We start from the raw sequence: 12099 nt of genomic DNA, 5'->3' as shown, positions 1-12099 counted from the left end.
AGTTGAGAAGTGGTAGGAGGCAGAAATTACAAACACCAGAGTAGTTTGTCTTCCCAGCAGAACCTCTTTAACAAAAGATCAAAATCTGAGAAAGAACTGCACTGTATTTGTGATTTCTAATGCATTAAAGCACACACTACACAAACTCCAGGGGGCAATAATACAGAACAAAGTCCGGTGTAAGAAAAACGCCCACAGTCCTTCCTTTTCATTAGAAAGTTTGAGCTGCAGCTTACCTTTTCCCATTTGCTGTCTATGCTCTCAGGTGTGATGGTGGTGTAGGGGTTTGCTCCGCTCAGCTTGATGCTGTTGCTCTGGGCGATCTTCTGCACCTCAGCCTGGATGGCCTGGATGGCCTCCCGCTCCTTGTTGGCCTCTGCCAGAGTGGACTTGAACTGCTCGTGGGCTGTGATCAGACCCTGAGGAGACAAAAAAGGAGCTCTCAGTACTGTGTACGTCAAATTTCTCATGTAAATCTTCTTTTTTATCCTGTCACACACTGTCCAGTGTCCAGTTACCTGGATCTCCTCAATGTTGTGGACGATGAACATGTCCTGCAGGTCCTCCATGGCTCCCTCCATCCAGTTGTTGAAGGGTGCTGCTCTCTTGGCGTACTCCAGGTAAAGCTCATCTATCGACTCCAGCTGCTTCTCTGTCCTCTGTTGGAAGGAAAGCAGAGAGAAGAAGAAAATAAACTTATTGAATTAATGAGAAAAATGTAAGTGTTGGAATGTAAACACTTGATATTCACAGCTTGTGTAGGACAGAGTAAATACTTAATTAGAAGCAGATTTTAGTGGTACTGATACCTGAATTCATAATTTTTTGTACTTCGACACTGAGGAATATGAAAATGTTTTTCTACTTATACCTTTGTTGTATTTAACTCAAAAGGACATGCTTGTTATTTTTATTTATTTTTTGCAATATGCTGAATATTGCAATGACATATGTTGCAATAAATTGTGATTAATTACCTTTTTCAACTGCAAATTATGACCTCAAAGGAAAACTTTGTCAACATCTGTTTTAGCTAATAAGATAAAGTTTTCAGTCTGTTCATCTTCATCTTCACTGCAGCAAAATGGGACCATCAAACAGGCAGACTGACCAAATCTGTCATAACACTCCCACTGAATGTGATTTTTATTAATCTAGGACCAAAAAGTTTAATTCACATCTGCGATATTAATATTTTATATAATAAAGGATCCATACTTGTCGTCCATGTCCCTGGAAAAAACTTTCCCTTGTCTTCTCTATTTGGTTGAGTTTTGTGCATCAGGTTGTGTACATTAATTTACATACTATGCATGTGTTGCCAAGTTGGTGAAGATGTTTTCTTGATTTGTTTTGCATTTGGTCTATTTGCGTTTGTTTTCTTCAGGTGCAGTGTGTTGAGTTCTCAGAGCCACCGTGCTTAAGATTCACAAAGCAACATCAATGAGAAACATGTGCCTCAAACGTCTTGCAGCTGCGCCAACCTTGGGAAAATATTTTGAGTAACAATAGTGTAATGCTCGCTTCGGATGCTTTCTCACCACTTTGCTTTGCACATCATCATTTGCCAAACTACTGTAATATCATGAAGTTATTCAACTTATAAATCAGACATGAAGAAAACAATATAATCAGATACGATTGAGAAGAAACTGCAAGGCTCTGCAGGTGACTGGGAGCAAAATAGGAACTATGTGTTGGAACTGTATGTGGGGGTGTTTCTTTTCTTTGAAATTTTCCCAGAGCGGAACTGAGGGAGATAAGATCCATGTCATGTTGTTGATTCTTCTCTAGCCACTTGATATCTGGGTGAAGGGAGAGGGGATGAATCTGGCGCTATGATTGGTTGAACACTTCTTCTTTTGCTTTTTGGCAGGTTAGTCACTGCTGGTATCAAAATGAGTATACGCTATTTTGGAGCAATCTGTGAGATGTGAAAACTGCATCAGTGAGAAATGCATCACAATGTTGCAAAGTTAACAGTGTGAGCTACATTACTTCATCCACATCTAATCAGAAACCCTGGTATCACAGACACGACAGACAGATGTTTGATGATGAGTCGTACCTCCAGCGACTCTTTGCGGCTCTGGGTGAGGGCTCCCAGGACGTCCCACTGATCGCAGATCTTCTGACAGCGAGCGTTGACGCTGGCGGAGTCGTAGTAGTCCAGCTCGCTGGGAAAACACACAGAACAGAACAGAGAACAGCAGAGTTTACGGCCGACACTCGAGAGAAATGATTCAGGAACCAAGAGGGTTTTATCTGCAGATAATGTCTTATGATCTCATGTTGTTTTTCTTTACTTGAGTTCCTGTGCGATGGCGGCGATCTGCTCCACTCTGTCCTGATGGGCCGCCAGGTCACTCTCAAAGGCCTCGTGTTTCCGTAGCAACGCCTTGACTTCTGACAGGGTGGAAGTCTCATAGTCTTTCTGGGTCAGCATGGCCTCCTTACCTGCACACACATAAATCCACTCATTCACTTGACCTTTCAGTAGAATCAAGAAAACAATGCAACTTTGTGCTTTGAGTCCAAGGTCCAATTACAGGTTTACTTCTCTGCCTTATTTTATTTGCATGTGCTGAAATCAGCATGTAAGAAGTGATTCAATATGTCGTTAATCCAGTATGAGTGGCTGATAAAACATGGACATACCATCGGTCCAGGATTCATGGATGGCGGCCTTCTGGTGGAACTTCTCTGCCAGATGTTCCAGTCTCTCCAGACGTCTGATCTCACTGAGGATCCACTCCTCGTAGCCCTTTTCTGCTCCTTCCAGAGTGTGCCACGCTCCATTGATATCCTGAGAACAAACAGCAGCAATTAATATGGAAATGGCAGAGTTTATAGTCTGGCTTCTGTTTCTTTGCCTAACTCCCCTCCTGTCAATCACACAAATATGTACAGAAAAGTTTACTTTAATATTGCAGTTTACAGTGTTCTTTAATCTCTTACTGAGTGCAGAGAAGTTGACAAAGCAGAAATCACAAACAACATCACTTTTGTAATGCAGATCTAAGGGCAGCTGTTTCTATTTATCAAAAGCAGATTTGTCCTATCAGTGTATCGGCACATCCATTTATTTGGAATATGAATTTCCCCAAGCACAGATTTAGTCTGTAACAAATAAGCATAACATTCAAATGTTTGTCTTGATCTTCAGATATCGACCTTTTCACTGGAAAAATACAGATTTACATGTTTTCTATCAGATTTAAGTTGTATAAATCATGTCTGCAGACTTACAGACACCATGCGTCCCTCTGATGGCATGAAGGCAGGTCTGTTGCTGAGTCTCAGTTTGGTCTGCAGAGTGTTGAAGCTGATCTCCAGCTGACATTTCTCTTGGACCTGAAGATAAGAAGGGAGGTCAGGTCGCAGTGTTAGTGAACAGATTCAGCAGAGGAAGAAAAAGCATCTACTCAAATGACAAAAATGAGTGGATATGAATCACTGTCAGGAACTTTAAAAATGGTCAAAATAAAAAAAAAAATCCTCGCATGTTGTATATTTTAAGGAGCAGGAAGCTTTGCAGAAGTGATTCTAAACCTTGGGTGGTTTGTGGACACAGCGGTAGTCTCTGAAGTCCTCCTGTTTCGCCTGCATGTCGTTTACAGTCTTCTCTTGGGTCCGGTTCTCCAGCCAGGGGATGGTGCGACGGATCCACTCCAGCAGCTGGAGGCAGAGAGGAAGACGAGGACAAAACAAACTTAATAAGGTTGTGACATCAGAGTGAAACCTGGAACAAAGAGCTGACACTTTCGCACATGTTCACATGCACAAAATATTCCAGTTTGTCCCTTATCCCTTCTAAGCTGTTTACAGCTTATGCCAAATGAAAATAAACATTTCAATAATATTTAAAGACAATGTTTACATGCAGCACACTCTGATTAACATATTGACGTATGTCCTATGCCTTATATTACTGATCACACTCAAAACATATCCATAAACCTGCTGATATCCAACAGCAATATTTAAAAGTAGGCGTTTCTCCTTCTGACCAGAAATGTGGGCTTTTGTTTTGTGCATGCATCTCCACCTCAGCCTTGCAAACTGTTGGCTGGTTGATTTGTTTGCATTGCACAGAGCTGAGTATAAACAGGCAAGAGGCCGTGTGTCGCAAACTGCGGTAAAAACCTCAGCGAGACACAGATTTCAAATGTGCTGTATACATGTCCAAAGAATGGTCCTGAAAACCTGAAAAATAACAGCATATCCCACGTGTGTTCATTAGAAAATGCTACTTTGGAATAAGGCCTGATTCTTAAGGTAATATGCAAATACTGGAAAACTGGTGTGCATGTAAACATAATGAATGATAAGATGATGATGTTAAAGTTAGTATATGGACTGTCCAGCTGTAAACATGTCCTGAACTCACATCACTGGCCAGTTTCTCGTAGTCCTCCATCATCTGCTCGTTCTCCTGGTTGACAGCCAGCACTTTGCAGATACGGTTTGCGGCTGTCTCGGCCTATCAGGAAACACAGTGATGAGTGGTGCTCACAGTGATCGGATAAAACACGGTGTCATCAAGTGACGTCAACGCACTGTGCCCAAAGCTTGGTGAAAACATTCAACTTAACTGCATGTTTTAAAAACAGGATGCTGCACATTAAAGTCACTAAAACACACCTAAGTGTCCACTGGCTTTATTAGTACCTCAACCTGAACTATTATTATAATAAAATAATGTAGGTTTTGTTCTCTAAAGATGTGCGAACACACTCCACACACAGGCAGTGAACACTACTTCAGGCACACATCATTAAAAAGTGAAATAAGACAAAAACTCTGATCTACGTAAATTGTTTGACTGATAAAAACATGCTGCAGCTGCTGATGATGTTGTTAGTTCAATGAGCCAAAACCAGTCTGTGTGTTTTAAAGCTTCATGCGTCTCCTGTCACAACTCAGGAGTCACTCATTCATCTAGTTACAGGTTCATGTAGCGCTGAAGTCCACATCAGTAGGTCTGCTTAGGACAGTACACTACTGTACCACTGGAATAACAAACACAGTACACAGACTTTGACAAGTTCATATATTCTGTACAACAAAACACTTTTTATTTGTTCCTTTAGATGCATCTGCTTTTTGAAAGCATTTTTTAATCATTTGAGTTTAAGTATTTTCTTAACAATTAAGCCTAAACTAATACATTTCATATATGAATACACAACAAAAAATATAAACACAACACTTTTACTTTTGCTCCCATTTTTCAAGAGTTGAAGTAAAAAATCTAAGACTCCTATGCACACAATTATTTCTCTCAAATTTTCTCTCAAAATCCACATCAAGAAAATAAATCCACCTGACAGGTGTGGAGGCAGAAATGCTGATTAAACAGCAGGATTATCACACAGATGTGACTTAGACTGGTCATAATAAAAAGGCAATCTAAAATGTGCCATTTTGTCATGGAAAAAGACATTTATAAGGTACTGAACTATGGCTGTTTCACAGTTTTTTGCTGGTACTTATTACCTTCATTGTGTGGGTTTAGGCATAACTCCTAATTGGTTCATATTAGGATGACAATATCAAGGTAAGCCTATAGAGAAGTGCTCACTGACAGAGACAGAAACAAAAACAAAATTTGAGAGAAGTAAACCTTTTGTGTGCACAAGTCAGACATGTTTTCCTTCATCTCATAAAAAAGGGAGCAAAAAAGTGTTGTGAGTGTAAACCATCATAAAATAAAACAAACATTTAGAGTTGAGACGTGTTAATAGCTGAAGAGAAACTGAAGAGACATCAGACAGTGTTTCCCACGGTAATAAACACAAACAGGTCTGGTCCCAAAACCACACCAGCAGAATGATCGAACACTCAGACGATCATAGAACTGAACATGAGTTTGAGAATTAACTCCAGACCATGAAGTAAATCCCATTCTGGGAAACACAGTTGATGTCCAAAGCCCAGAAACAGAAGCATCAGAAAGCATTTGTTGTTGTTGTTGTTTTTCCAGAGTTCCCATCACAGTCCTATATTTCCTGACTTTTCCCCGAGTTGCCAAAAAGTTTTTAACCATGTCAAAAAGAATGACTTCCTCCACAAAGTGAGAATAAATAAAAATGAATAAGGGAACATGAGGGAACATTCCAGTATATTTCTGTGATTTGACCCATTTTCTGATACAAGCTGATATAAACTAAACTCCCCAGAAAAAAGATCTCTGTCTTTACACTGTCTAGGATAAAACTTCATATCAGAACTGATGGAAACCCTGGTGAGTGTTTTTTGTTGTTTTTGCTGCAGTGAAATATTGTTAATGTGAGTCTGAAGCGTGAGGAGCTCACCTTCTGTGCGCCAGAGAAGGCGTGATAGAAGCAGGACACGTAGGTCATTATGGCCTTCTCATCCGGCCTCAGCGTACCCACGATGTCTACGCATCACCCAGCACCCAGCAGGACAGAGAGAGGTTGATGAAGAATGGTAAACAGAAAGGGGGAGAGAGAGGCAAAGTGAAGCCAAAGCTACCCAAAGCAACTTGGTCCCTGCTCCCTACAGTATGTGAGAACACGGTGAGGAGAGAGTGTCTCCCCTCTTTAGATCCACAGCTTCAAGTTCCTCCTGTTACCCCAAAAACTGACGCCAGGAGGTGGGACGTCGGGTGAGGGGGACGAGGAGAGGAGGACAAGTGTCCCGTTGAAGAGAGTTGTGGGACACTGGAGCCACAAGCTCAAGGTTGGGACGCAAACACACACATCGACAGCTAGATCAAGCCTCACCGAGTCTGTGTCAGAGTGAATTCATTCGGAGTGATTTTTATTCACAGTCTGAAGCAGGTCAGTCCTTCAGTTTGGTTCATTTAGCAGGTGACAACGGCGCCATCACAAACCAGGCCGCACAAAATAAACTGCACTGAGGTCTGAAACTACGAACTGCAGTGCAACTTGTTAGGACAGAGAAAACACTATGAAACTACTGCAACAGGTCCAACAAAATAATCAATAACAGTTAAATTAGTACTAAAACAACATGAGTTTTTGAGAAAAACACTTTGGATCCTGGATCAGTAATCCAGGATAAAGTGCTAAAAGTTTAGTTTAAACGTATATTAACGATAATGTTCTTTTTTTTTCACTCCTAACAAAAAGCACTGCAGTTAGAAGATCAGGGTCTCAGTTATCTTTTTCATCTGCCAAGTGAGCAAAATGAAAAACCAACACACACCAGATGACGAATAAACTTTCCAAAAATGCTTGACGTGAACAGGATTAAGTGTGATTTCTGTGATGTTGTTTAATAAAGTCGAATGCTGGCAAAAGCAGTAAGTCTGCAGATCAAACAGTTTGTTTCTAACCGTCCACAGTTTGTTACAAAAACAAACTTCTTCTGTAGTTACTGGTTCCATGTTAATAATTCAAGATCGAGAAGGAGAACAAGCTGTACATGGAACACACACACACACACACACACACACACACACACACCACGGCACTCATAACCAGACCTGTCTGTGTGTCTCACACACACACGATCAACAACACATGCGTGCACACACACACACACACACTCACACACACTCCTCTCTCTCCTGAGACTGCAGAGGCACACAAACAAGTTCTGAATGGGCCAGAAAATTAATTAGACGAAGACGAGCAAAACAAGAGACACATCAACTGGCTTCTGTTCAGAGGCCTACAGGGAGAAGAGAGAAGAGAGGGGGAGGAGGAGAGAGGAGAGAGGGAGGAGGAAAAACCAGAGACGAGGAGGTGAAGGAGAGAAACAAGGGGAAGGGAGGGTAGAAAAAAGGAGGAGAAGACGAGAGAATTACCAGAAGCCTCATTACAGAAACTTCCTAAACTCTGATATCTTATCTCAATTTAGGATGCCATTTAGGATTTTTGGTACTGAAACACATTTCCTAATTGCATTTAGGAAATAAAATCCTGTCTTATCTGAGGATAGGAATATAACAATTACAGAACCATCCTAGCTGAAGAAGTTCCTAAATTAGTACAGCATAGACCGGGCCTATTTAAATCAGGGTTTAAAATATCACATAACTTCTTGTTAAGATAGTCTGTAACTCTTGTTTTATGTTTGAAAAAAAAAATTAAAAACAAAAGCAAACAAATGCAATATATGTTATGCTTTAACTATTTATGAGCTTGCTTTTAGCTTTTGTTCTTATGATCCAAATCCCATTTTAATTTTCTTTTAAGGTTTTATTTTAATGTATTTCCATGCTGTCTGAATGGTGCTACATAAATAAACCTGCCTTGCCCGTTCAACTGGGGCCCATGGGCCCTTTGTCGAACCGATTTTATTTAAAGAACTGCACATTCTAAGTTTATCAGTGTTTACTAGTTTTGTTTATTACAAGATCATCATTTTATTGGTTGGTTAAGTAGCCCATTTATGGCTGTTGTTAATACCAGAGACCCGTATTATTTTAAAAACTCTTTACTCCGCTTAAGCAGAGAATTTAGGAAAGTCAAACTGAATGTAAAAATGTTAAATGCAACACTGTGTTTATTAAAACAACAAGCTACTAATCTAGAATTACAAAGGTACATTCTTTTTTTCTTGTACGTTTGTACATCATGTTTCTTTTCCAATTATGAAAACTAAAACACATTTAAATTCCTTAAATTCCTTTCTTTTAACATAAATAAACTTTATAGGCCAGACACAAGAAACGTAAACGTCCAGCCTCATCGCACTGCACTTTTTTCAAATCCGGTCCTCCTGAAAATGTCCTTAAATAGGACTGACACAGACCCTGTGCCAAATTAAAAACAGCTGCCAAAAAATGTCCACATAACATGAACACTGAAATATTATGATTGAAAGGCTACTCAAACTGCATGACAATACTTTACATTTTAAAGTCATATACTGACTGCCAAGATGAGTAATTTTGAATTTGAATTTTGACATTGATTTCCTCTCTTTTCACCGACACAATTAATAACTCCAACTCGTAAAGGCTAAACCGGATTCTCACATGATATTGTGATCTCGCAAATCCAACTGCCAGGTAACATGATAATGATAATGCACCTCTGGTTGGCTTACCAACTGCCTGAGAAGAAGAGGATGGCAAGAAAACATGGAGGAGACTTTAAATACAGAAGTTTAAAATAAAAAGAAAGAAAATAATTAAATGTGATGTACCTTATGGTTATTTTAAACAATTTCTTCACTGAATTTATAGAACAATTACTGTATCATGATATATACTATAACCATGACTAAAAAATACAAAATATTAAGTGTTTGGACCATATCACCCACTCCTATTATCTATGAAAAAGTTGTTATACTGTACACTACATTTACCTGAACTGTACAGAAAGTCTTCATAAATCCAGCTGCTGAAAACAGAGATGTCTTGCAGATGTACAAACACTGTTTTGTAAACAGTAATTCAATCACCGAATAATCACCAACAGCTCTTTACTGTTGGTGATTATTACTTTAATTTTTTATGAATAACCCAGTTGTTCTAAGACAGTTGTTGCAAAAGCTGCAGTCTTCTGCAGTTCATACACTCTTTCAATAAATCACAATACCACAGAGGACAGAATATTTACTGCTTTCACCAGCACAGCTACACTCACACTATTACTGTAGGATCTGTGTTTGCATGTATATGTGTGTTTGTGTCCCAACAAATCCAGTGTCCTTGTTGAGGTCCGGGACGTACAGTAGCAGCGCTGTCGACAGAGTGAGGCCATGCTGAACAGGAAGCAGCACCGTGTTAGTAACAAGGGGGTTAAAGGTCGAGGTCAGGGGGGTCAGAGGGTACCTTCTGTGCTCCAGAGAAGGCATGGTAGAAACTGGACACATAAGTCATTATGGCTTTCTCATCTGGACGAGCAGTGTTCACAATGTCTACAAGGGGGGGAAGACCGTGGTTATGAAGACAGACACACATAAACAGGCAGGACAGAGGACGTGTGATTACACACAACAGGACACACATGTAGGAACTCACATATTAAACAGGCTGCAAACAGAGACACACATTTAACAAGCTGCTGTAGCCGTTAACAGCCAGACAGAACGATCAAAACTTGATTCACAGGCAAACAGAATGATTGCAGGATGGACACACAACTAACAACACAGGACATACAGGGTCAGACCCATATGGCAGTTTACAGTGGTGAACTTCCTACCTGATCAAAGCTGCATAAAAATTCTGGTAAAAATTACCTGAAATTAAATTGGATTTTGTTTGATGCATTGTGATATGGAAAAGGAAGATTCTGCATCGATGTAGTGACGCAACATAAATCAAGAGTCTGCAGCCTGCACAGAATTATAGGCCACTTAACTTGATTGCTGAATTTCCTGCCTCAGCTGGACAGTAAAGTTAACACGTCAATGAAATGTGGGCAAATGTTGAGCTAATGCAAAGATGCTCTGGCTAACCTTTCTTTTATATATTAGGAGATGTGGTGAAGGAGGCAAAGATCAGGAGCAAGTGGCAAAAAATGCACACAGAATTTTTAAAAGCAGACATTTGGGTACATTTTGGATTTTATAAACTTGCTGGGAAGCATGAACTAAAATCTGCTTCTCAAATATTAAATATTTTTGTAGCATTAATACAGTGGAAACTGGGTTTATGGATTAGAGAGCTTGGACAGAATCATTCCTGTACAAATGCTTTTTAAATAATTAGCTGATAACTGTGAGTAATGAATTGGTCCGCTTACATGGTTTAATTTGGGTCTTTTTATACATTAAAACACGAAAAAACATTTTAAAAACAACTACAACTAAAACTTTTCTTTTACTTAACTCCCATGATACTTTGCCTCGCAGTAACCTCATAACTAAACTGCAAATTCAAACCACGAAGGGAAAAAGAAAGTCATTTTTTCTCAATGAAAAACTCTGAGGTTTATAATCAACAATAGCTGACAGGTGAATCACAATCGAATCAAGTCATGAGGCCAGTGCAAATTCACACCTCTTGTGTGTATTATTATTTTCATTTTTAGGAAACTAAATGTCAGTTTTAAAAATCAGCCCTCGTTGCTCATATTGGTCCACCCTATCTACATACAGACATTCAGACAGTTACATCTGCTTTACAATCCAAAGCATGAGAGGAGACAGAGGAGGAGTGAAGGGGAGGGGAGGGATGGAGGCTCCATCGATCCTGAAGATGACAGTCAGCCTCTCCTCTGCTGTAACAGCTCATATAACAGGTACAACAGTGGAGCTGGAGATCAGTGGCCACATTTACATGCACATCAACACTGTGACTGTTAATGGAAGTGAGGCGATAATTAAATTCGGTCATGACAAGCTGTACTGTACTCTGACATTACTTTAACATTATTGTGTTTCTGGTCAAAGTGCACAGACAGTACACAGCAGGCACTCTGCTCTTACGACTTTTACAGACATCAGAACATATTTAAATCCTTTACTTTTTATGTTCAGCTCTTCACCTTTTAGAGTCAAGTGGAGTTTAAGTTTAGGTTGTGGTGTTTAGACTGCTCTGAAAATGAGAATAGTCACACTGGGACATACAAACAACACAAACTATCAGTGAAACAATGTAAACACTGTAGCTGTTCCAGTGTTATGAAAAAACAGAGCATTTTAAAAATGTATGAGAATAAATAATTCGGGAGTTGTCATATTATTATTATCATAATAACTCAAGCAGCTTAATCAGACAACCACCCACTTCTATTATGAAACAACAGTCACCCTGTTGTGCATGTAAACACAGCCAGTTAATGAAAACAGTTTGTATATATACAGTATATATAGTATAGTGGATTATAGTACATAAACAGAACAGTTTAATAATAACAACACAGGTTACCTTCTGCGTCCAACATCTTGGGGATGTCCAGGTGCTTCTCAGCCACCTCGAAGGCATTGTTCAGGTTGGTCACTGGGTCGTCCTAAACAACCAATCATAGTGTCAGAAGACAACTAACCTAACAACTAACAACTAACCTAATTAGAACTAGGCTAGTAGGTTATCTTTTTATTTTTAGCAAGTTCAAAGTTTTTTTTAACTACTGGTCATTTCAGGCTGTCTAACATTTGGATTTTTTGTATATAAAAAAATAGTTAAATGTAGTAGCAGTGTAGGTC

At 39.5% G+C, this 12099-nt stretch overlaps 1 protein-coding gene across 6 annotated transcripts in view; it reads right to left on the bottom strand.

Annotated features, from left to right (window-relative positions):
* The window catches only part of actn4 (actinin, alpha 4), a 74914-nt gene that overhangs the window by 10750 nt on the left and 52065 nt on the right, over nucleotides 1-12099 (bottom strand). For 4 of the 6 annotated variants that reach the window (XM_084717563.1, XM_084717565.1, XM_084717562.1 and 1 more), the window contains exons 7-16: nucleotides 11822-11903; nucleotides 9779-9864; nucleotides 4391-4483; nucleotides 3553-3678; nucleotides 3250-3354; nucleotides 2659-2806; nucleotides 2307-2457; nucleotides 2069-2177; nucleotides 519-659; nucleotides 237-419 (exon numbers count right to left, since the gene is read on the bottom strand). In XM_084717563.1, coding sequence (XP_084573689.1) covers nucleotides 237-419; nucleotides 519-659; nucleotides 2069-2177; nucleotides 2307-2457; nucleotides 2659-2806; nucleotides 3250-3354; nucleotides 3553-3678; nucleotides 4391-4483; nucleotides 9779-9864; nucleotides 11822-11903 — 1224 coding nt within the window. Of the gene's footprint in view, nucleotides 1-236; nucleotides 420-518; nucleotides 660-2068; nucleotides 2178-2306; nucleotides 2458-2658; nucleotides 2807-3249; nucleotides 3355-3552; nucleotides 3679-4390; nucleotides 4484-6317; nucleotides 6404-9778; nucleotides 9865-11821; nucleotides 11904-12099 lie in introns of all 6 variants that reach the window. The other 2 variants (XM_084717561.1, XM_084717560.1) reach the window with 1 other exon arrangement.

This window comes from Lutjanus erythropterus, chromosome 4 (genome assembly GCF_056507025.1).
Source record: "Lutjanus erythropterus isolate fLutEry1 chromosome 4, fLutEry1.hap2, whole genome shotgun sequence".
NCBI classification, from domain to species: Eukaryota; Metazoa; Chordata; class Actinopteri; order Lutjaniformes; family Lutjanidae; genus Lutjanus; species Lutjanus erythropterus.
This window is presented reverse-complemented; position numbering and strand designations above follow the sequence as displayed.